Source organism: Carcharodon carcharias, chromosome 18, assembly GCF_017639515.1.
Source record: "Carcharodon carcharias isolate sCarCar2 chromosome 18, sCarCar2.pri, whole genome shotgun sequence".
In the NCBI taxonomy this organism is placed as follows: domain Eukaryota; kingdom Metazoa; phylum Chordata; class Chondrichthyes; order Lamniformes; family Lamnidae; genus Carcharodon; species Carcharodon carcharias.
The window spans coordinates 39,674,137-39,700,460 of record NC_054484.1 but is presented as its reverse complement, the minus strand read 5'-3'; the positions used below and the strand labels follow the sequence as shown (position 1 = coordinate 39,700,460).

The 26,324-nt window shown below is 39.7% G+C and overlaps 1 protein-coding gene across 10 annotated transcripts in view; it reads right to left on the bottom strand.

The window, feature by feature from the left end:
- The window catches only part of LOC121290548 (E3 ubiquitin-protein ligase DZIP3-like), a 107,354-nt gene that overhangs the window by 11,162 nt on the left and 69,868 nt on the right, over positions 1-26,324 (bottom strand). For all 10 annotated transcript variants that reach the window (XM_041211055.1, XM_041211056.1, XM_041211059.1 and 7 more), the window contains 13 exons: positions 24,921-25,009; positions 24,221-24,277; positions 22,881-22,936; positions 20,633-20,933; positions 19,869-19,991; positions 19,541-19,659; positions 17,902-17,970; positions 13,041-13,137; positions 10,245-10,348; positions 8,144-8,231; positions 1,159-1,260; positions 875-1,012; positions 32-186 (listed from right to left, as the gene is read on the bottom strand). In XM_041211055.1, the coding sequence (XP_041066989.1) occupies positions 32-186; positions 875-1,012; positions 1,159-1,260; positions 8,144-8,231; positions 10,245-10,348; positions 13,041-13,137; positions 17,902-17,970; positions 19,541-19,659; positions 19,869-19,991; positions 20,633-20,933; positions 22,881-22,936; positions 24,221-24,277; positions 24,921-25,009 (1,498 nt within the window). The remainder of the gene's footprint in view (positions 1-31; positions 187-874; positions 1,013-1,158; positions 1,261-8,143; positions 8,232-10,244; positions 10,349-13,040; positions 13,138-17,901; positions 17,971-19,540; positions 19,660-19,868; positions 19,992-20,632; positions 20,934-22,880; positions 22,937-24,220; positions 24,278-24,920; positions 25,010-26,324) is intronic.

The window sequence follows — 26,324 nt, the reverse complement described above, 5'->3', positions numbered from 1 at the left end:
TGAACAAAGAATTTGAGCCATTAATATTAACCTGGTAAACTGTGGATAGGATGTTGAAAGTTTCTCCATAATTCTCTCGAAGCTGTTCTTCCCACGGATTCCTACTGCTGTTGCCATTGCCCCTGCTGCTCCTCTGCTAGACTGCTGGGATGTGGTTTGTTCAGATACTGGGACAGACCCTCGAAACTATGAATTAATGCATAGAAGCCTTTATTGATTTTAAAATTACATCAAAATTAATCTGTATATAACTTAAACCTCAACAAATCATATACTTAAAAAAAAACTGAAATTACTGGAACACAGAGGATTTTTTTTCTCTCTATTTAAACTAGTTACTTAATAAGTGTTAAAACATATAAGGCCCAGGCAGCGTCACTGAAACAAATTATGTTTTTGTTGCAGTAAACTTCAAACCTTCACCTCACAGCAAAGCATTTACAACCATAAGTCAAAGTCAGAAGGATTTGAACTGCGTCCAATATTAGGAGGGGACAGCTCACTCAGGAGGCCCCTTCTTTGTGGTTCTCTCAACAATCACAGGATACATTTGCAGAAGGCACCATGAGAATGACAAGGCACCTATCACATGTGCCCGTGCCCACATACTCTTCCCGCTCTTCACACTCAAGACCACTATCAAAATACTCCAATTCTGAAGCATGCAGCACTAACAGAAATAATAATCAGAACAACAGTCTCAATGCTTCAACAAACATTCCTGCAAATACATCATAGCTGCAAGCACCTAGGAGATTAACAAATCACCAGACATCAAGTATCATCAACAAACTGAATAACGTCTGCCCCATATTTCAAGTAGTCTCAGTTTAGTCTAGAAGTCATTGGTCTAATAGGATTTATTAGTTCCCACCTGTTCATGTACAGCTGTAGAAGCATCTGCTGGTCCTGTGATATTAATTGACCTTCCATTGGTAGACTTTAGCTGCCCAAATCCAGTCAGCATATTGTTTGCTTTTGCCTGTAAATGTTGTTCCAGAAAATGCTTCATCTATATATGAAAGGAGCCAAACACATACTACTTCAGGTTTTATGTAAACTTTGATTGCAGAGCTTTACAGAAATAGAAAATTATTAGAGCAAAATGAATCCAGGCAAAAATTTCAATGTGAAGAAATTATAATAGTAAGAACATACAACTGCATCAGGATGCGGAGGAGGCGGTGGGATTTTTATCTTTGGAAGCACACTCAGTTTAGTTCCACTCTTCAACAAACTTATCTGTTCGTCAAACTGATTCTAAGAATAAGAAATGTCTAAATTATTACAAATTAAATAAAGATGCAAATTTTTATAACAATTGATACTAGCATAGAAAGAATTGTTAACAAACTGCAGAATTTTATTACACCATACACTTGCAATAAGATCACATACATAGATTCTCTTAAAATGTATTTTCTTCCTAATTTCCTCCTCTCCTAAAGTAATTTACTTTTACTAGGTACTGTTCCATAGTCACAAGGAGCCCTCTGACCTCAATAACATAGTCTTTGTTTAAGTGCAATCCTGGACAATGAATGTTGGCAGACTATTTAATCATGGAGGACATCACAGCCAAACTCAAATTCAATCCTGCTCTCACCTGATAAACAATGCACACACACAATTCAGACAAATAAATACATAAATAAATTCATATAGATAAAGGCAAAATACTGCAGATGCTGGAAATCTGAAACAAAAACAAAAAATGCTGGAAAAACTCAGCAGGTCTGACAGCACCTGTGGAGAGAAAGACAGAGTTAACGTTTTGAATCCGTATGACTTTTCTTCAGAGCTCTTGTAATAAATTTATATAGTTTCTTTAATGTAAAATAATGCCCAAAGGCACTTTGCAAAGGATTAGTCAGACAAAATGGATATTGGACCGAAAGAGGCGATATCAAAAGGGGTCATTAAAAGTTTGTTCAAGGAGAGATGGACTTTAAGGAGGGGTGGGAAGTAGAGAAGCAAAGGAGCTTAGGGAGGAATTCCAGAGCATGAGACCCAGATGGTCGAAGGCACAAATGCCAGTGTTGGGCTGAAGAAAGGTAAGAGAGGAAGGCACTGAAGTGTAGGACTCATTCTTATCCTCTTTCTATAGCCCTGAGTGCTGAGGTCAACTGTAGCAACTAGATGACTCCTTTCTGTCAGCTTGACACAGTGATAGCATTCACATATCAGAGTTCGAAGATTGTGACAACAAATTCTGCTGCAGTAACTAGAATGTATAATCTAGACTGAGAGCTCAGCTCGGTACTGAGTTGGCATGGCAACTGAGCACAGACCAAGAATCAAACCATGACCTGTGTGGTTCAGTGCACTATAATGTACTGGTAGCTTACACATGAATTCAAAATCTAACTAGTTACTTTTGACTTCAGCAATGCAGAAAAATATAGGCACAGTGGAGGATTCCAAGATTTAAGTAATTGAATTTACAAGGCCAGGTGAAAGAGCTCATACAGAAAGGGAATTTGAACTTCAGGACATCAAAAGGAAGTGAAAGTTTGAACATTGAGTTGCTTTGACATACAGACATATTGCAATTCACAATTTCTTCTCCACTTTCTGTTGTCCAAAAGAATACCATTGGAATACCAATACCATTGTTCATTGCTTCCATAATCCCAACTTCTGCAGGTTGTAACTTGTACTTTTGTGAGAAATTTCAGCTCCACTGAGGAGACCAAACACAAAGTAGACGACTGCAGGACTCCTTTCTGTCAGCTTAACACAGTGATAGCATTCACATATCAGAGTTCGAAGATTGTGGCAACAAATTCTGCTGCAGTAACTAGAATGTATAATCTAGACTGAGAGCTCAGCTCGGTACTGAGTTGGCATGGCATTGCTCAAGGTTCTTACTTTTGGATAAGACTAAACTGAGGTCCTGTCTTTTTGCTCACGGGGACGTCAAATATCTTATAGCATTGATCCAAAACAAGCAGGGAAGTTTTCCCAGTTCCCTGACTAAATTTATCCCTCAAATAACACTACCAATAAACTGATTCACTATCTTATTTATTTATCTTATTGACATTTGTGGGAACTTGTTGTGGCATTTTCCTCTATTACATTTTCTTGTGGGAAATTCTGAGGACATCAAAGGTGCTATAATCATTCTCACTCACTCATTCAATTTCCAGAACTGCTTCATCCAATTCAGAGTTGCAGGAAGTCGGAGACTATCGCGACAGGCAATGGCCGCTAGGTATACCCAGCAACAGTGAAAGAACGGCGATATATTTCCAAGTCAGGATGGTGAGTTGCTTGGAGGGGAAATTCCAGGTGGTGGTGTTCCCATGTATCTGCTGCCCTAGTCCTTCTAGATGGTAGTGGTCGTGGGTTTGGAAGATGCTGTCTAATGAGGCTTGGTGAGCTCCTGCAGTGCATCTTGTAGATGGTACACACTGTTGCTACTATTCATCAGTGATGGAGGGAATGAATGTTTGTGGATGTGGTGCCAATCAAGTGGGCTGCTTTGTAGTGGATAGTGTCAAGCTTCTTGAGTCTTGTTGGAGCTGCACTCATCCAGGAAAATGGAGGGTATTCCATCACACTCCTGACTTGTGCCTTGTAGATGGTGGACAAGCATTGAGGAGTCAGAAGGTGAGTTACTCGCTGCAGGATTCCTAGCCTCTGACCTGCTCTTGCAGCCGCAGTATTTATATGGCTAGTCCGGTTCAATTTCTGGTCAATGGTAACCTCCAAGATGTTGATAGTGAGGGATTCAGTGATGGTAATGCCAGTGAATGTCAAAGGATGATGGTTAGATTATCTCTTGTTGGAGATGGTCATTGCCTGACAACTTGTGTGGCGTGAATGTTACTTGCCACTTGTCAGCCCTGGATATTGTCCAGGTCTTGCTGCATTTGTACATGGACTGCTTCAGTATCTGAGGAGTCACAAATGGTGCTGAACATTGTGCAATCGTTAGCGAACATCCCCACTTCTGACCTTATGATAGGAGGAAGGTCATTGATGAAGCAGCTGAAGATGGTTGGGCCTAGGACATGGTTCAGCTTTTCAGCAGGGCAGACAAATTGTGTTTCTCTAGTATTTTAGTTTCCATTTTAGACCCTTCTCACCAGGTGCTTTTTAATTTTTTTTTAATTTTCTCTTGTGCTTTGCACAGCCTATGAGTTGCATCATAGCTTGGGCTGAAAAGTGGCAAGAAACATCTGTGCCACACAAATTCTGGGCAATGATCACCTCCAGCAAGACAGAGTCCAACTCCCCCACTCCCTTAACATTCAATGGTATTACCATCGTGGAATCTTCCACCATCAACATCTTGGGTGTTACCATTGACCAGAAACTTAACTAAAACAACTGTATAAATACTGTGGCTTCAAGAATAGATCACAGGCTGGGAATTCTACAGTGAGTAACTCATCCGCCAACTCCCAAAGCTTTTCCGCCATTTACAAGGTTCAAGTCAGAAATGTAATTGAATACTCTTCACTTGCCTGGATGAGTGCACCTCTAAGAACTTGGAAATATGATGTTGTGGCTGCAATAGAGCCCTGGCTCAAGGTAGAGCATGACTGAATGTTAAATATTCCTGGATGCAAGGTGTTCATGAAAGAAAAGAAAGGAAGAAAAACGGGAAGGTATTGATTAAGGAGAACGTTGCAGTGATGGAGAAAGCAGGTATTCCAGAGGGGGCAAGGGCAGAATCTATTTGGTTAGAGCTAAGGGAAAAAAAAGTTGCAATTACATCACTCAGTATAACCTATAGGACACCAATTTCTGAAAAGATGTAGAGGAACAAATTTGCAAGGAAATTATAGAGAACTGCAAGAATTATAGGGGAGAACTTTCCCCCATTGGGGGGGTTATGCAGAGGCGGGTGCGGACCCGATTGGCGCCTCCGATCGGGTCTGCGCTGGCAGTTAAGGTCCGCCCAGCATGACCTGCACCCGGAAGCGCTGAGCGCTCCCTGTGCAGGCGGGGAGGGTTCCCCGAGTTGGGGCCTGTGCACGAAAGAGTGCAGAAATCTCCCTGATGCTTACGTTCTCAAAATTTTAATAAAGAAAATAAAAAATTTAAAGACTCGTGCCCTCATGTGACAGTGTCACATGAGCTGGGAAATGTCAATGAACATTAATGAAAAAGTTTTTTTAATTTATAAACTCTTCATGAAACCTCATCCCGCCCGTGGATGAGGCTCCATGAAAAATGTGAAGGCTGCCTAGGCTTAAGGTTGGACGGGCAGCTCAGTTTATTAGTTCAATTGATATTTAAGTGGCCTCAATAGATCTTTGACAGTTCGGCAGGCGAGTCGGCTGCGTACCCGCCGAACTGAAAATCTAAATGACACGCGGTGACATTGGGATGCCCGACCGACGTCACCCCGCATCATTTTACATTCCCACCCCCCGCTCGCCAAGCTGAAGATTCAGGCCATAGAGTATGTATAATAGGGTAACTTAATTATCCAAATACAGAGTGGGCTAAAAGTAGTGTAAAGGACAGAGGGGGACAAAAGTTCCTAAAGTGTGGTCATGAAAATTTTCTACAGCAGCATTTTTCCAGTTCAATGAGAGAGGGGGCACTGCTGGACCTGTTTCTTGGGAATGAGGTAGGCGATGTTGATCAAATATCAGTAGGAGAAAATTTAGAGGAAAGTGATCACTTTAAGGTTTAGGTTGGCTATGGAAAAGGACAAAGAATAACCTACAGTAGGAATACTGAACTGGAGAAAAGCCAACTTCGATGGGGTAAGAACTGGCAGGAAAAAAGATACCTGAACAATGGGCCACCATCAAAGAAGAGATAGTTCAGGCTCAGTTGCGGTGTATTGCCTCAAAAGGGGAAAGGTAGAGTAAACAAATCCAGATGACAAAAGAGGTAGAAATTAAAAAGAAGAAAAAGTATACTTATGACAAATGCCAAGTGGATGATACAATGGAGAACCAGGATAATATAGAAGGTTCAGAGAGGAAGTGAAACACAAATAAGAGAGGCAAAAAGGGAGTATGAAAAGAGACTGTAAACTAACATAAAAAGAAATCCCAAAATCTTCTATAGGCATATAAATAGTAAAAGGGTGGTAAAAGGAGGAGTAGGGCTGATCAAGAACAAAAAGGGGGTTTACGCATGGAGTCGGTGGCACAGTTGATGTGTTAAATGAATAGTTTGCATCTGTCTTTACCAAGGAAGAAGATGCTACCCAGGCCATGGTGAAAGAAGAGGTAATTAATACACTAGATAGGCTGTCTGTCTTTAAAGTTGATAAGACACTATGACCGGAAGAGATGCATCCAAGGATACTGAGGGAAGTGAGAGGTGAAATTGTGGAGGCACTGGCCATAATTTTCCAATCTTCCTTAGACTAAGGGGTGGCCCGAGAAGACTGAAGAATTGTAAATGTTACACCCTTCTTCAAAAAGAGTGTAAAGACAAGCCCAGCAACTGCAGATCAGTCACCAGTTAGTTTAACTTTGGTGGTGGGGAAACTTCTAGAAACAATAATTTGAGTCCCTTGGACAAATGCAGGATAATTAAGGAAAACCAGAGCAAATTTGTTAAGGGAAAATCATGTTTAGCTAACTTGATGGAGTTTTTTTGAAGATTTATCAGAGAAGGTTGATGAGGGCAATGCTGTTAATGTGTGTACATGGACTTCCAAAAGGCATCTGATACACTACTACACACAGACTTGTGAACAAAGTTATAGTTCATGGATTAAAAGGGAAAGTAGCAATACGGGTACGAAATTAGCTGAGCGGCAGGAAACAGGGAGTAGTCGTTAATAGATGTTTTTCGGGCTGGAAGGAAGTTTGTGGAGGAGTTCCCCAGGGGTCAGTGTTGGGATCCTTGCTCATCCTGATGTATAATAATGACCTAGACCTTGGCATTCAGATCATAATTTCAAAATACGTAGAAGATCTGAAACTTGGAAGCATTGTGAATACTGAGGAAGACAGTGTAAAATTTCAAAAGGACAGACAGGTTGGTAGAATGCATGGACAAATGGCTGATGAAGTCAGACAAATGTGAAGTAATTCATTTTTGTCAGAAGAGTTCAGAGAGACAATATAAAAGATACAGCTCTGAAAAAGGTGTGGGAGCAGAGGGATCTGGGTGTATATATACCTAAGTCATTGAAGGTGGCAGGACAGGTTGAGAGAGTGGTTAATAAAGCATACAGTATCCTAAGCTTTTTTAATAGGGGCATAGTGTACAAGGGCATGGAGGTTGTGTTGAACTTATGTAAGACACTAGTTTGGTCTCACTTGGAGTACTGCGTCCAGTTCTGGGCACCACACTTTAGGAAAGACATGAAGGCATCTTTAGGAAAGATGTGAAGAGGTGAAGGAGAGAGTGCAGAAAAGATTCATGAGAGTGGTTTCAGGATAAGGAACTTCAGTTGCATAGATAGATCAAAGAGGCTGGCAACATATTACTTGGAGAAGATAAATCTGTGAGGAGGTTGATAAATGGTGTTCAAAATCATGAGGCATCTGGACAGGATAGGGAGAAGGTTCCCAATTATGGAAAGATTGAGAACGAGAGGGCACAGATTTAAAGTATTTGCCAAAAGGTGCAAAAGTGGCATGAGGAAAACTTTTCCACACAGCAAATGGGTGTGGTCTGGAATGCTCTGCCTGAGAGTGTGGTGGAGGTAGGTACAAAAGGGAATTAGACTGTTATCTGAAAATTAAGAATGTGCAGGGTTACAGGAGAAGGCGGGGGAATGGCACTAGGTGAATTGCTCATTTGGAAAGCTGGTGCATACATGACTGGCTGAGTGGTCTCCTTCCGCATTGTAACAATTCTGTGACTCTGTGAAGAACCCACAAAAGAGCTTAAAACAACTTCCTGATTTCAGTACAACTTTATGATTTCACTTAAAATGTTAACCTATCATTTCCATTTATAGATGCTGCCAGTATTGCTTAGAACTTTTAGCATAGATTGCATTCACTTCAGATTTTCAGCATTTGCAGTTGTTTTTAATTTGTGGGTCTTGGGGGTTGAATTGATCCAAGTTAACATCAACTTGCCTTTGTATAGCACTTTCAATGTAGATAATTCCCAAGGGACTTCACAGAAGAGTAATCAGGCAAAAATTGACACTAAGCCAAAGTTAGTACTTTATAACAATTTAGCATGGAAAAAAATCGCTCACCTTTGTAAAATCAATTTTGTTTCTTATATCAGCTACAATTGCTTGCCAACCATCGACTGTTGCACGTACATGAGCAGATTCAGAATTCCTGTTAGCCAAGAGATACAATGGTTTTCATTAGATTTCAACATACATTACATCTTGAAATGCTTTTGTGATGTCAAAATAGTTTTTCTTTGGATGAGATAATTGTCTGCATTTGCATTTTTCATCATTTGGAATTGGTAAGGAGGACCGTTTATTTCACACTTCTGTTCAAAGAAGGGAGAAAGTGTTAAACCAGGTAACTATAACACATGCAACCTAACATTAGTGCTGGCTAAGTCTCTAGAGGCCATAAATTGGGATTAAGTTAATACTTACCTAGAAAAAAAAGCCAGTATGCATTTGTAAAAGGTAAGTTGTAAATTTGAAACAAAAATGACATTAATTGGTGGGCATTACCTATATATACATTTTTTAAAGGAATTTGATAAGAGGGTTGTAAGAGAATTGCTGATAAAAATAAGGCCTAGTTATTTAAGGAAGTGTTGATCCATGGATAGAAGTTGGTTGAAGGACAGAAAATGGAAAGTACTGATTAATGGATATTTTTCCTGACTGGAGTAATATAATCTGTGATATTCCCCAGAGGTCAGTGATGGAACCATTGTTTGCTCTCTCCCTCTCTTATAGTATCTAGTGAGAATAACTGTAAAGAGGACTGTCAGCAAATCCAGATGTGCATAAACAGGCTGGTAGATCAAGACAGATGTCAGATTAAATTGAATGGGAAAGAAATGAGAGATGATGTATTTCAGAAAAAAAAACATAAGATAAATATACCAAATACTAAGAGCAGAGGAACAGAAAGATTTAGGGTTTTAGTACACAAATATTTAAAACAAAATTTAAAAGTTGATAAAACAAGCAAATGGGAGCCTAAGTTTTATAAATAGGGCCAAGATGTATAAAAGTAAAGAGACAATGAAATGCATATGTAGTACTAAATACTGTGAGGTGAACAAGGGGAAAACAAATTTAAAATATGCATCTGATAAAGTTAGGCTAGCAATACTAAACAGATAAGGAGATGAAGCAGAAAATTAGAAGGGCTAAAAAGAAATATGAAACAAGACTGGCGAATACTATAAAAGATAATAATTCTATAAGTATAACAAAACAATAGCTAAGAGGAAGGTTTGACCACTCAGAAATGAAGGAGAAAGATTTTGCAGCGGATGATAGTAAAAGCTGCAATAGGAAATAAATATTTTGCATGAGTTTTTATAAGTGATGGTGGATGAAAGAACAGAGGCAGTAAGGGAGGATGTGAAACAGATAAGCATTAACCATATTTTTTTATAATAAGCAGAATTTAAAGCAGATAAGTCACTGGGCCTTACAAAGCAGGTATTTTAAATGTCGCTTGTATATGCTTGCAAATGAAGACCTTCACTCCCCTAGAAGTATTCCCCAATGGTCAAGCAAAAGTCCCGCCATTTCATAATGGACAGAAAAGGTAAACTATATGCAGAAGTAACTCATTAAGATCGGGTATTTTCTCTGGGTTTTTTTGGTGCAGAGATTGTGTGTTGAGGGGTTTTTGATGTATATTAATGGATAAACTTCAAAACAACTGTTTCACTGAAACCTTAACTGTAAATGAAATATTTAAGAAGAGTTCAGAGAACAGAAGAATCCTTAAAGATATGATCTGCAGTGATTCCCAGAATACAAACCTTCACTGTTCCAAGCTAAAAGTCCAATGTTTGTTGTTTTTTTAAAAAACTAATCTAAGTATTTGAAGGCTGAAGTGATAGTTGAAAAGGAGATGTGCTAGGAGATCAGCTAGTGCCAAAGTCAGCCAATCTGCATCTTTCATAAGGTTGCTGCATGGAAGAACAGCAATTCTCAGCAGACCCTGCCTGACAAATTTCTATCCAATTTTGAGAAAGGGTAACCTTCTCAATTGCTAAGGTCACTGAATTCAGCTATTTATCGTGAAAGATAATGGGGCACCAGAACATAGCAGTGGCATTGATGATAATAACACGCTTCCTTGAACAACATATAAATTGCACATTTATTGATTTTAAAACTATTGAGGTATTTCTCTCACCGTGTCAAATTATCTTCTGCTGTCCTAAGCTGAGCTGAACAATCTTGCTCAGCCTGTTGCAACTGGAAAAGGCCATGATCCCTACGGCACTCCAAAAACAAAACCTGCAACAAACATTTAAATATATACAAGAAGCACGCACATGTATTATATAACAAAATCCTGATGAATTATGTTAAAGTCAAACATGAGAGTTCATGTTTCCACCATAAAACGGAATCTATTGTGGATATGACAACCTAGAGGATAAAGCTTACAGTTTCTTTTCCATAACATATTGGGGAGAATTTTCTCCCCGTTGGGGGGGGGTGCTGGGCAGGAGCGGGCTGGCACGCAGCTGATCGCATGCACGCAAAAGCACAGAAATCTCCGAGGCACAGAGCTACCTCAGGGAGGTTAGTTTGATTTTTTAAAATGTAAATAAGGGGAAAAAAATATTTTTAAGACATGTTCCTTCATGTGACAGTGTCACATGAGCTGGGACATGTCTATGAATTTTATTAAAAATTTTTATTAAAAGTTCAAAAACCTTCATGAAACCTCATCCCGCCCATGGATGAGGTTTCATGATAAATGTGACGGTCGCCTGGGCTCTTCGCCTGCCCGCCAACCTTAAGGTTGGACGGGCAGCTCTGTTAATTATTTTAATTGATAGATAAATGGCCTTAATAGGCCTTTGACAGTTCGGTGGGCGCGTAGCCAACTCCAGTTCGCGCCCGTCGAACTGAAGATTTGAATGACGCGTGGTGATGTCGGGATGCACGCACGTCATTTTACACATTTGCGAGCGCGGCCCGCCACTGCATGCCAACCCGAAGATTCTGGCCAATCAGTAGATATTCAGGATGCAATAGTACATCAAAGCATAACAATCTACTTCAGGAGGTCCATATTAAGGGAGGAAAGCAATGAGTATAGGCAAGGGAGTGAGACTTGAGACTTGGGAGAGGCATTGATCTTTTCGTAAAGGGTTAGGCTCATTGTTAGGCATCTGTCGTCAAATCCAACAGAACCCTGACCTGCACTGCTCAGATTGTCCAATAGAAAAACAAGGGCAACAATAATATGGTCACTTTGTGGACTTCATCTGGAGTAAAACTAGAGATGGGAGAATTGGCCTCAGCACCCCCTTGCTGTGGAGGTCATTACTCAAGTTGCAGCAATCCTTGCTGGGAATGAATATGGACCTCCTGAAGTAGATTGTTATGCTTTGATGTACTATTGCATCCTGAATATCTACTGATTGGCCAGAATCTTCGGGTTGGCATGCAGTGCAGGTATATTATTCAAACTGCTAATGAGGTTAAGATAATTTTCTATGTGAATGCAGTTACACAAAATCTGTAATTCTGAAATACCCTTGTCTCAGTGCATTTGAAAAAACTCCAAATAACTCCACCAAGTCCACTGCAGGGACTAGCTGAGATTCGCAACATTTATGGGGTATAGTTCTTGATTATGCAGTTTAAACGAACTTTCTCTTCTGTCTGAAAACATGATACAGATTAACCACAAAACTAAGTCTCAACTTAGGTTGAAAGTTTGTCAGGCTATTATGATAACTGTGGAGTGGAGCGGATGTAGATTAGCATTAGGTGATAAATTTGCCATATAAACTATGTTCCAGAATACAACACATTGCATTCACTTTAGTACTAAGGAATGTGTATAATCAAGCACTCCAAGTCTGTTACCCTTACTTTGAAGGATCTTAGAAAACCCAGGCCAGAATTTTCACGTCAGAGTGTGGGGGTGGGTCCAGCACGCCGAAGCATAAAATGATGCCTGGTGACGTTGGGCGTGCGTCCCGATGTCACCGCGTGTCATTCAGGTCTTTCATTCGGCAGGCACGCACCAGAGTCGGCTGCGCGCCCGCCAAACTGTCAAAGGCCAGTTAAGGCCATTAAAAAATCAATTAAAGTAATTATCAACACTGCCCATCTAACCTTAAGGTTGGTGGCAGGCGAAGAGCCCAAGCGGCCGCATTTTTCAGGAAACCTCATCCACGGATGGGATGAGGTTTCCTGAAGATTTTATTAAATAAATTTTTAAAATTTTCACAATTCATAAACATGTCACATGAGCGGACATGTCTAAAAAATTTTAATCTTTCTTTACTTAAATCTTTCAACATGGACTTAATCTCCCTGAGGCACATGCGCGAAAGAGCACAGGCTCCGACTCTCCCTCCTCTCCCTAACCGCACAGGTAGCGCTGAGTGCTATTGGCCGTGTGTCATGCTGTGCGGGCCCTAATTGGCCCGTTCACGTAAAATGGCGGCGAGCAGCTGATCGCGGGCGGCGATTGGCTCTGCGCCCACTCCCGACCGGCTCGCCCAACAGGCAGAAAATTCTGCCTCTAATGTTATTTTTAGTGAAAGCCATTTAGTTGGCGTTAACTCTGATTCTTAAACTAAACTATCTTATTAATCATGGCTGGCCACATTGTTTCTCAATTAAAAGAGCAGCTACTTAATTTGTGCTATGACCCCATTTGATATAATTTAAAACATGCCGATAATGTTATCAGTCCTCAAAGATGACTGTATTTATATTGGAAACTCTTAAACAATTAATCTTGGCAAAACTTACATTTTACTTTTTTTAAATAAACAAGCCTATAAGCTAGCTGCACAATACCAGACTCGAACACGGCCAGCTTTAATGGCTGAAAATATCAAATAGCTTGATATCAAAATTAACAAAATATATTCATATGGTGATAAACCACCTCCAAAATTCAGAAATTTATCCACTAATTAGAACTATTTGTTCTAAGATTAACAATAATGCTTACCTCAGCAGCTACTGCTCGCTTTGTTGCCTCTACTAACTTTGCAATGTTTTTTGCAGTTACATCTTCTAGTTTAGCTTTATCCTTATTCCACAGTGACCTGCCATAGAAGGAACAACAGAGCTATAAACATTACCAATTGAATAGATGCCTGGGAGCAGACAATATTTCAATCAAAAAGTTCACTTGACATTACAACCACACAAGTTAAATCCACCAAGTTTATAATAGCCACCTAAAGCAGAGATGAAATTTCAACATCAATATTACTCCAGGGTATTCTTTTTAAATTATTTATTTTTTAAGACCAGACTGCAAACTTTATAAAGATGATTTGATATGATTTTTGGCATTTTTTTTCCCAGCTGCAGCTCTAATTGGCATGAGGATTACCAGGCTGCTCGGTGTTGTCAAAAAACGACAAGATCCACAATGAAAGGTAAAAATATTGGAAGTAACCCAGAAAATAATTGCTAGTGTTTTATTACACAGCTCTAGATTGTCATAATAGTTTCTCTGCCCAGTGAGTTCATACATGACTAGATCCCAAAATTGGCTGATTGCTTTTTTTTTGACAACGTGATGTGTTGTTTGTCTTGAGCCCTATAAAAATGTAGTATATTTTAGTCCACATCAAACATGAGTGAGAGAACCATTGAAGCTTGGCCTAAGTGGGCTGGCATCAATAATTATGATCAACGGCATAATGTGAATACAGTGAGGTTACAATACCCACCTCAATGCTCCCTCAATTTGAACCACTAAATCATAATTTGCAAATTCCCACCCAAACATATTAATGATAGAAAAAAATATTTTATAAAGTGTACTGTTGAAAGGACAACTATGTTTGAAGCAGATTTAATAATGGATTAAAATTGATCTACTCTTTAATGCTATGTCAAATCTAATTTCATCTTAAATGCAAGATTATAATGCTCATATAATCTATGCATAATGGTTTTATTTTGGAGATACTGTCATCATCATTACTCTTCTAACAATTTTTTTTCTTAAACTTTATTCAAACACAGGGTGCCAACTAGAGGGCAGGCTATATTAGACCTGACAGAGTGCAACAAGATGGTATTAATTAATGATCTCATAGTGAAGGTGCCCCTAGGTAGCAGCCACCATAATACGATTGAATTTTACATTCAGTTTGAGGGAGAGAAGAGTGAGTCTGAGACCATGTTTTTAAACTTAAATAAGGACAATTATGAGGGCATGAAAGCTGAGCTAACTAAAGTTAATTGGCAAATTAGACTAAGGGATAGGTCAATCGAGATGCAGTAGCAAACCCTTAATGGGATATTTCAGGATGCACAGAATAGATACATTCCAATGAGTAAGAAAAAGTCCAAGGGACGGACACACCATCCGTGGTTAACTAGAAAGGTTAAAGATAGTATCAAACTTAATGAAAAAGCATATAATTGTGCAAAGACAGGTGGAAGGTCACAAGGTTGGACAGAATATAGGGCATAGCAAAGGATGACTAAAAGCTTAATAAGGAGGGAAAAATTAGAGTATAAGAGAAAGCTAGCCAGAAAAATTAAAAATAGATAGAGTTTCTATAAATATTTTAAAAAGAAACAAGTTAACAAAGTGAGCATTATAGAAAGTGAGTCTGGACAATTGATAATGAAAAACAAGGAGATGGCAGATGAATTGAACAGATATTTTGCATCAGTCTTCACTACAGAGCTTAGAAGTAACATCCCAGAAGCAGCCATAAATCAGGAAATGGAAGGGAGGGAGGAACTCAGGAAAATTACAATCACCAGATAAGTGGTACTGAGTAAATTGTTGGAGCTGCTGGCTGACAAGTGCCTGGGTCCTTAAAAGAAGTGGCTACTGAGATAGTTGAGGCATTGGTTTTAATTTTCCAAAACTAGCGAATGGCAGCTGCAAAACTCAAAACAGTGTCCAACATTAGATGTAAGTCCGCAATTGGACAATATTTGTTAAATAATCCTCAACATGCTAAGAATTACACAGACAACCCATTTAAGATTGTCAGTCGGGCTTGCAATATGGCGCACTTCTATGTACTGGAAGCTATGTATATTAATACACAAGGCCCTGTTCTTTGCAGACAGAAAGAACATGTACACACATTGCGCCTGTTTCAGCTAAACAAAGTAAGTGACAGCCATTTGCTGGTTCATTCCTCAGGGCAATACCTTGACCAATCAGGGTCAAGCTGTCTGGTTTAAATTTCGAACAATGCTTAGCTGTTAACTGTCAGTCATCATCAGTGGTGCATTCTCCATGGCAATGCCACTTGCGAACCAATCAGCACTCCCTTCACACAGTATAAATTGTTGTTTTTGAGCCTTTCTTAGCACATGTTTCATGCCGGCTGGCTGTTAATTGGCCAGTCAGCATGAAATTGCATTCGGGGCCGATGGTGGGCAGAAGGGCATTTCACATCCACTTCTGGGTCTGCCAATCGCGCGTGCCCAATGAACGCAAGATTCAGGGCTATAATTCTTGCACCTCTCTGTAATTTACTTGCAAATTTGTTCCTCTACATCCTTTCCACTAACTGGCAGCCTAAAGCAATATAACTACATCTTTTTTGTTCCTTAGCTCTAGCCAAATAGATTCTGTCCTTCACTTCTCTGGGGCATCCTCCCTTTCCAACATAGCAATGTTCTCCTTAATCAATACTGCCACTCCTCCCCCTTTCCTATCCTTCTTGAACACCTTATATTCAGGAATATTTCATACCCAGTCCTGTCCTTTTTTGAGCCAGGTCTCTGTTATAGCCACAACATCATATTTCCACACAGCTATCTGCATCTGCAACTCACCAATCTTAGTTACCATGCTCCAAGAATTCACATACGTGCACAGTAATCCTTACTTAGACTTTATTACTTCCCCTCTTACTCTGAACCTATCCAATAACCTAGTATTTCCTCCTCCAGTGCTCTGCGTCTCTCCCAGTAGTTTGTGTACCTTGGCATTCCTCTTTATTATTACAACCCCCCCCCCTCCACACAATCCTGGTTCCCACACACCTGCCACATTGGTTTAAATCCTCCCCAGTAGCACTAGCAAATCGCACTGCAAGGCCGTTGCAAGGACGGCTCTGTTGAGGTGCAACCCATACAGTTTGTATAGGTCCCATCTCCCCCAGAGCTAGTCCCAATGTCCCAGGAATCTAAAGCCCTCCCTCTACGCCATCTTTCCAGTCACATATTTATCTGCTTTATTCTCCTATTTCTATAGTCATTTGCGCTTGGTATTGGGAACAATCCATTATTAATTTTGAGGTCCTGCTTGCTAATTTCCCTCTTAGCTCCCTAAACTCTGACTGCAGGACTGCATCCCTCTTTCTACCTGTCTTTGGTACTAATGTGGACCGTGATTGCTATCAAATGTTTTATTTATTGTCCTTATCTTACATCAGGGACAGAATTTCATGCGTGTGGGGCGGACTCAGCGGGGGTGGTCAGGAAGCCAACCGCCGCCCACAATCGGGGCCGGAAGGTGATTTAATGCTGGCATGCCAATTAAGGCCCGCCTAGCATGAAATGTGAGCGGCAGCGCTCCCTGTGCAGGTGGGGGGGAGGAGGACGAGCGTGAACTTCACAGAGCTGCCTCAGGGAGATGAGGAGTTATAAAAAAAGTAAAGAAAATAAAAATGTAATGAAACATGTCCCCTCATGTGACTCTGTCATGTTATTAATTAAATATTCGAATTTTTATTTTATTTTTACTTGCTTTAGGATACCTCATCCTGCCCGTGGATGAGGTTCCCTAAAAAGTGCAAAGGCCGCCACTTGGCCTTTTTGCCTGCTTGTTTAATGTTGTGTTGCTGTCCTTTGTTTTTGTTTCTTCTTGCTGTTTCTCTTATTCCAACCTACTCTCATTTCCAACTCAATTCTTTCCTTTTTTCCTCTTTGGTAATTTATTTGGGTATCACCTATTTTGAAACTGCTGTTTTGAATTTACTTGCTTTTTCACCATTTCTTTTATTATTTACTTGAATCCCTTTACACTATATGGTTAGTGCCAAAATTGTTCATGCCTCTGTACGTTGCCTCTCAATTTTCCTTTCTTGTTCACACTGCCTCATCTATCAGTTAGGGAATAGATTCTGTTCACATCACAAGGTAAGTCACATTTCCTCTAAAGAATTACCTACTCCCGCTATGAGAGCAGGAGACATTTTTTCATGGCGGGGGTAGGGGGGAGGGGAGCAGGAGTGGATGGTGGAGAAACAGAATGAACACAAATTCCTTAGGTTGTTTTTCCAAATGTGCATTGGAACATTAATCCTAAACTCAAAAAGAAAGTGAAATCAGTCTGGTTGAAATAATTGACTACATCGCATTATGTTTTTTCTTTATCCTTTCATGGAATATGGGTGTCACTGACAAGACCAGCATTTGTTGTACATCCCTAGTTGCCCTTGAACGGAGTGGCTTGATGGACTATTTCAAAGGGCAGCTAAGAGTCAACCACATTGCTGTGGGTCTGGAGTCACATGTAGGCCAGACCAGGTAAGGATGGCAGATTTCCTTCCCTAAAGGACATCAGGAACCAGATGGGTTCTTATGACAATCAATGAAAATTTCACAGTCACCACTACTGAGTCTAGCTTTATATTCCAGATTTATTAATAGAATTTAAATTCCACTAGCTGCCATGTCCCAGAACATTAGCCTGGGCCTCTGGATTACTAGGCCAGTGATATTACCACTACACCACCATCTCCATCTTGTCTGACAAAACAGCTGAGACTGCTGGATTACTTTCAGGCTTATCCTTCATTTTCACAGCTTATCAAATCAGAGTAATAACTTATTAAAGCACTAATTGATGTTTGTGGCTTTGGCAGAGACCTTACCGTTCGCTTACGAACTGTGCTGTAATTTTCTTTATTTCTTCGTCTTTGCTTTGAATTTGCTGGTTCAATCTGAAGGGCACAAGTAAAAATGTCATAGCAACATAAGAGAGAACTTCTGCCCCAACTCCACTATCTCTATATTTACCAATTTCCTTAGTGCCCAAAAATCCATCAATCTCATTCGTGAATATACTCATTTACTGAGCATTCACAGCCCTCTGGGGTAGAAAATTCAAAAGATTCATAACCTGCTGAGTCAAGAAATTTCCTCTTAGCCTAGTCCTAAAAGGTTGGTCTCTTATCTTTAGTGCATGATCCTTAGTTCTAGAGTCTCCAAACAGGAGAAGCAGCCTTTCAACATCTAACCTGTGATACATGTCAATGAGATCATGTCTCATTCTTGTAAACTCCATAGAATTCTATTTATCCTCTCCTCATAGGACAGACCTTTCATCCCAAGAATCAATCTAGTGAACTTTTGTTGCAGCCCCTCTATGACAACTATATCCTTCCTTTTGAAAGGGAACAAATCTTAGAGAAACGTGTACAGTTTTGGTCTTTCCCCAAAGCATTATATAATTGGAGCATGACTTTATTTCTCTTAAACTACATCACGCTTGAAATAAATATTAACATACCATTTGTCTGTTGTAACTGCATGTTAACTTCCTGTGATTTGTGTACAAGGACTCCCCCCCCCCCCCATTCTCTCTGAATACCAAAATTTCCTTTGAAAGCAGGCATTTTGGCTTCATTACATATCTCAAAAGGGATATTTTGTGGCTTGCAGTTTCTGTGCAAAGAACAAGAATTGGATACCGTAACATATATTAGTCCAGATATTGCAGTTGTAATGGAACCAGATCTGTTAGCATGTGCTGTCATTACTCTGGAAAACTGACAGTAACCTCTCGTGTCCACAAGTGGGCAGTTAAATGAAGAACTTCAGAAGTTATTGCCTGTGGTTCCCCACTCCTCCACAGGGTGTGCTGTTGAAGTCCATGTGGCTACAAATCAACTAAAAGTATTGGCATGAACTTCCACTTTTTACTTGATTATTATCACTGTAAAATCTCTTGAAAAGGTTAAGCCTCATTGAAGGAGGTGTAAATTAGTTTTTTTAAATGGCATGCTAAGTCGAAGTTACTAAATAACCTTTCTGGTCCTGGAAAACTAATTTTATATTTGTCAAATGTCATTTTTCTCCCTTCCATAAAAATTCTGTCGATTAAATTAATGAAGCTGTTTTTTTTTTAAAGTTATGATAGTTCAGCTTTTAATCCTATTCACATGCCCCAATCTTCATTTTCACTTTCTGAAAAATTATAGGCAGTGAATGATAAAATCTGCTCTTTACTTCCTGGTTTGCTGCCTGTGAGAATTCTTCAATGTGATTGGCTGCTTGGCAACATCACAGGTACTGGACTCTAGATATCCCCTTTAGGTGGCACCAGAATGAAATTTATGTTGAGAAAGAGGAAATCCACGCCACACAGCTCACTAGATCTTTGTGGGCAGCTTTCTTTGAAGTCAGTGGCATAAGTGTCATAATTTCATCGCTGGCCACAAAACCCAGGCCAATGTATTTTGTATCTTGACTATGAGATGTACACTGGGCATATTCTATATTGAGACATACCTAGATATTTCTAGCTGATAATGCTCTTGGAATCTTAAATACCGGTTTTCTGTGCGGGTTCTTTGTTGTTGCTCTTCCTTCAGTTTAATTATCAATTGTTCTAAATTTCTTGCAAGAGCCTGTAAAAATTTCAAACAATTAAAACAGATGCTGAAATAAAATGTTTTGTTTGTAAAGCCAGAAAATCCCCTCCATCAACAGCAACCAGTAAAATAGTTGCGAAATTACCAATCCAGTATAATTTTCCAACAGAGGTGCTTGTGGTCTGTGATCGCATATCAACAGGATTGAATGCACTGCCAATTAAATAATTTTTGGAAAAACTTACTTGGTTTTCATTTTGTAAAACAATCAACTTTTGCCTGATTTCAGATTCCTCTTTCACATTTTGCCATATGTGCTTCTGTATTTTGATGGCTCCATCACCTATCGATGGGGATGAATACAAATCCTGTAAGAGAAAATCAAATAGCTTAATCTCCCTCAAGGGTAGCTTCTGCACTGGAACAATTCACCCTTTCACCATTTCTATGCTTTTATCACTGGCAAAAATCTACTGCGAGTCCCTCAACATTTTATACTCAGGATGAGGGGACAATCATTTAGGACTGGGATGAGGGGAAATGTCTTCACTGAAAGGCTTGTGAGTCCTTGGATTTTCTACCCCAGAGGGTGTGGATGCTCCATTTCTGAATATATTTAAGGCTACGAAAGAGATTTTTGGTCTCTCGGAATCACGGAATATGGGAAGTGGGATTAGCCATGACCGTATTGAATGGAAGCGCAGGATCGACGGGTCATGTGGTTTACTCCTGCTCCTATTTCTTATGTTCTTGTATTAGTGATATGTGCAAAGATTGGGAGGTGAATGAATCAAGGCGAAACCAAATGACAATTGTCACTAACACCTCCGGCCTAATGGCAAACTCAACATCCAATTTTTCTACTCCAGAAAATATTCACCCTGAACCACAGCAAATTTTGGTTTGATTCAATGATTGACTTATCCATATTTGAATTGACCCCTGATAAGTATCAAGCCCTGTGGAGTAAGCTTAAAAAAATATATTTATAAAAAGATCACAAACTCACACTTATCGACGAGGGAACTGAGGAACCAGTGGACTCCTCATCAATGAGGGTATTATCAAGGTTGTCCAGCTCTCCATCGCTTTGGTAAGTTTGATCAGGCAAATCTTCAAGTGTGTTGACTTCATGACTTGTTAAAGAGGGATCAGTATTACAGTTGTCAGTCACAGTACTCAATACCAGTAGTGATGAGGCTGATGCACTGGCACTAAATGCAGAAACATCACAGCTACAATCTGCCACTTGCTTGTTGCTTCCATTCTCATTCAGCTGGTTCTCTTGCACAGGAATTGATAGGGTCTCACTGTTATAAATAAAACTCAGCGAGTTTACCTAACAAGTTTACTGTTAATTAAAAATAAGGACAAACTACAGCTAAAGTTTGGTACTATTTTGCAAGCGTGAAAGGCACAGTCAAATACTCACTTTTATTCACAGGGGTTCTCTTTATCTCCCACCACTTCCCACATCTTATCTGCATTCTTTTCAGAGACAATATGCACTCATACCAAGAGTACTGATCCTCGGAATGGGAAATGGCCCATTAGGCCCTTTCTTTCCAGGTATAACCTATCCTAAATGAACACTACCCAATCCATTTAAGGCTCGTCCATTGGCAGATCAAACAAAACTTCAAAATGTCTACCCAACTGACCATATACTTCTTAGATTATATTAGCATGGAAATTCCAATAGTTCTGTGTCACCAGGAATGTGGTAAGGCTGAACTTTAGCCTGCTATTCTCTCCCTGCAATGCACATGTCCCAAATCCAGGAGGCAGGGTAGTTTATATATTGGAACAGAAGTCCATGCCAGTAGCAGAGTTACTGGGGCACCTAGCCTACAAGTCCTGCTGTGATTTCAGAGTGGCACCTTGCTGCTCCATGGGAGAGAAGAGGATGGTTTGTCTTATTTCAAAGGTCGGTTTTGTTCCTTTGGTAATGAGCTTCCAATTTGATCTGTCAGGGATAAAGTTACGTTTGAATACTGTGAAGTGGAACCCACACACGCTTTGTATAGCATGTAAGCCTAATCCCAACCTTCAATGTTGTAAGTTACCACCGCCTCAAGGAAGAGGCTAAAACTCAAAAATGGATTGAATCTCAGCTCTTGGATGTTTGAGTTCTGCCTCAAAGCATAGTAGTAGTTCCAAGGTAAAGTCATGCAGTAATGTAAGAACTAGGAGTTTCATGCCCTTAGTATTCTCAAACCTGTTGTTAACAAAATAATCAAAATGCTGGAATCATTCAAATAAGTTCATAGCTGCTTTGAACTCTCTTCAATAATAAACATCCTTTTGAAAATAGGGACGACAAAATTGGCTTGGCCTATTTTTCAGGGTCTGGTCTGTGTCTTCAAACTGGTGAGAAAGCAACACGCACACACATTTCTAACTGGAAGTGTACTCAGGCAGGCGATATTGACAAGGGCAAATAAGAGGCATCCTTTATCCACATCTGAAGCAGGAGTAAGGTCCTTTGCAAATACAAATTAGGGGCCTAAAACCTACTCGAGGTCCTAGTTCCAAGATTGGTTTGCCCTGTGGCAACCAACCATGCAGAATGCCCACAAATAAAATACAAAGTTACTTTCCTATGAACATAGAGCTGGGAGGCCCTGAGATTGTCACCTTCAGCCTCCCAAACTCTAATCCCCAGGTCCCAATCCTGTAGCTCACTGCCAGCTGATACTTCTGATCCTCTGATCCTTCTCAGAGGCCATCATTTAACTGCTTCCATCACTCAACATTTTTTACTTTCTCCTGCATCAGGAGGTCAGAGGCATAATGTCTGCAGTTCCTTGGACCATAATATTCAAGGCCAGGTATCCTGAATGGGCGAGTGCCCAAAAAGAACACAGTCTCAAGGACAATTTGGGATGGGCAATCAATGCTGGCCTCATCAACAATGCTCACAATCCATGAGTAAATTAAAAGAAAAATCTATATGCCAAGGAGTCCCAAACTTTTGCATAATATTTCAATTTGAGCTCAATGGTACAAGATTCAAATCATTATTTATATTCAAGTCCCTTGTGATGTATCCGTAAATATTACCTCAACAGCAACATGGATATAAACAGGATATGCCAAGTGAAGGAATCGTGTCGAAATCTGGCTAAAAATATAAGTGAATTAAATCTAAATGTGTATAAATGAGTATATACATGAAGGGAGGAAATGGAAAATGAATTATGTTGCCAATTAAGTGCCCATATAAAGAGGTTCAGTCCATTAAAAAGGGACCTTACCGTTTGTCTGATGCTGCATCATGAGCTGTATTTTGATCCTCTTCATTTATTTGACCCTGGAAGGAAAGGACTTTGTTTCAGAAAATTTCATCCACACAGAGAGGGCCGGCAAACTTTGCCTTCCTTTCCATTGAAATAATGACTTCACATCGTTAATGAAATGCAGTGTTGATGCAGGTGGAATACAATGTACCCATGTGCTTCTTTGTATCTGGGTATTAATAAACGGATTAGAGGAGACTAAACACTGGATTTAAGTGATGATGTGTTTACCTGTATTATTACAGAGCTCTTGGCTTTGCAATTTACCGCCAGTGTCGTGGGTTATCATTCAATTATTATCAGCTCCCTGGAATTGCTTTAAACATAGTCCTTGTATTCTGTCTATTACTGATTTATCTATTTCCAATTGCTTAATGCTTTTGATCACAAAGTACATTGCCAATTTAGTTTATTCCACGGAGACACTCGGAGCACATAGTTGATTTACATTACACTGCTCCTACTGAAGCTACGCAGGGTTACTTGGCTTCCACAGAGACAGGTTGCATCACAGGCCGCCGCCTGCACCATGTGGCATTCTCCATTGACATGGGCACATGCAGCTATGAACCTTGCATGCACTCAAACATGTTGAAATAACATTATCCTGACATCTCACAGTCCAACCGGCTGATGTGACACTAGGATCCCACATTTGGACCATGCAGAAACTGACGATGCCAATATTGTACACTCCTGAAAAAGGAAGTGTGAAACAGCAAGGCGGGCCCTACAGCGAAGTTATATAATGGCCAGGTACCCTGATTGCAGGTCAATTAAATTTTATGGAACCCTCTCTCTACTGAAATGTGTCTGAAAGCACTCTTTGAAACATCTTGGTGCATTTGCCAGAGTGTGTTACTGAATCCTCACAGAGGAGTAGGTGACCTCTCTGCACAAAGTCTGCAACAGGTACACAGCAGAGGCAGTGTTTTTCACTCTGCAGCAAGGTTATGCCACTATCCGCTAGCTAGAAACTTCACTACTAAAAGAGTCAAGAACTTCTTCTGTTATTACAATGTGTTTGCAAAGCATGTTTGTGCAATTAAGAAAAATTAATGTGAATCATAACCATAAAAAGGAGCAGGGAATAGTTTTTTTGATTGGTCATCAGAAGTAACATATTGAAGTAACATGTTTCTATACATAATTAATTGTGGCTAGGATTACAAGAAGCAAATACAAACACGAAGCTCCCTCCATCAACAATCATTTAAACAACGTGCATGCTGACCTGCCATGTGATTTTTACCTCAGAAGACACTTTTTTAATTCTGTTAATTGATAACACAACTTACCTTTTTACTTTTAGACTTTTTCTTTTTCTTCTTAGACTTGGTTTTGGCTTTCAATACCTACAATGGGACCAAAAAAAAAGTGAATCCGTGAAATAAAGCCTTCAACTAAAACTTTTCACTAATCTTTCAGTTCCAAGCAGTGACCAAGTGTACGATTTCTTTCCTTGATGGGCAATTCAAATTTGAGTAGGGTGATCTTGTTGACAATGTCCTATGTGGCTGCTGGCTGCAGATTAGGCATTTCCAGAGCTGTACATGGATGTGTAAAAATGTCTGACAGCAGGTCTCTCATTAATGCTACAGCTGCTATGGCTGGGAAAGAGCAGCAAATCAAATAGCTAAATGATGCAAGGTTTATAAGGCACTTGGCATACCTGCACTAAACAAATGCAATGTAGAGCTGCAACATTTCATCCAATTGTACTACAACATCACTACAGAAGTGTATTTGATAGTATCAAGTGTTTTCTTCTTGCATTAGTAACACAAAATGTATTGATTAGAATAAAATCAGCAGCAAGGTCGTGTCCAAGAGGAACCAAATTGAAATGGAGTTAACTGGGCCTTTTTCTGTTAGAGACTTTCCATCTCTTCCTCCACATTCCAGAGGTGACAGAACCATGTCCTATGTCATTATTATGGTCACATCTAATTAGTTTCCAAACATGGCAAGCGATCATTTATAGGAGGGAGATCATACCGTTGAGTCATCATCATCCTTTAACTCTGTTGGCTCCATTATTTTCTCACTTGTTTCTACTGGAGCAGGAAGTGTAGGCAAGCCTGTCGCTAAAAGAAATAAGAATTTGTTAGCCGAACGTTTGTTTCATAATGCATATGGTTAAGTTTCTCACTTTCAGGAACTTTTAGTGTACTGGTTAAACCAAACAAGTTGGTGATACTGTTTGCAATAAAAAAAACATAGTCCATACTGTTGGCTACTATTAAACCATAAACCACACACTGAAAAATTATGCTCCCATAAAACTAATCCTAAATCAAGATCACTTCATTAATCTGATTTTCTTTCTGAAAACATGAGGAAGGGGGGAAAAAAAATTAGGACAGGCAATCACAACTGTTAGTGAAGGTCTACTGACAAGAGGACTCATATGTCAAATGAAAACCAATTCCTGTACTACTCAGAAACCCATTAACCCGGTAAACACAAGTTTTGTTTCGGAATTCTTATAGTGGTTTCAAATCCAAGAGTAAAATGACAACTAATTTCTTCTAGTAAAAATGTAATGAGTCAGAATGGTACCAGACACATTTCTGATCTGCAGTGCTCATTTCCAGATGAAAGGGGGCGTTATTGCTAAGGACCTGACCTTGCAACAGTATGTAATTGGGCCCATCATGTACTGTTCTGTTTGAAAAAAGCTGATCTCGAAAGTGAAACTGTGGGTATTGTACTGACACAAGCACTAAGTTCAGTTCATTAATATAAACAAGGCTTGGGTAAGAAAACTAATGCATTATAGGAGATGGAATGGTAGGAGACTCATGTGGAGCATAAATCCCAGCCCAGGCTAGTTTCTGTAAATTCTATAGAATTATATATCTAAAAGATTGATGGATAAATGTCAACTAAATGGTTTTGTTGATTTGAAGTTTTTGTCTAATTGATTCTCAAATTTAACAGTACAGCAGCAATTTATCAAGAAATTCAAAGTGACTTTTATCTAATCTCATGATTGAAAAACAATTTATTCTCCAAAATGGATATTAGTGCTGAGGATTTTTCATTTTGATGCCAAATGATGATTTATTAGTGGTGCACCCTCAGCAGCTGCCCAAAGTGGCAGTTGGTTTTGATTCAAGAGGTAAGGTAGTGCACAAGATTTCCATTAGATTTTCCTGCGTAAACTGTCTTTTTATCTGTGAAGAAATGGGAGATCTGCAGTTGAAAATCCTACAGCATAGTCAGAATTTAATGCCCTCCTGGGCAGTGAGTTTGGAGGCATTTAATGGAGCAGTAGTATGCAGGGTAGGTACCCCGCTGCTTTACTGCCTCCACATGATTAAGTCAGGGGTGGGAAGGCTCTTGGAATGCCTTCCTGCCCAGGCATTGAGGGCCTTAAGTGGGCAATTAATGGAAGCC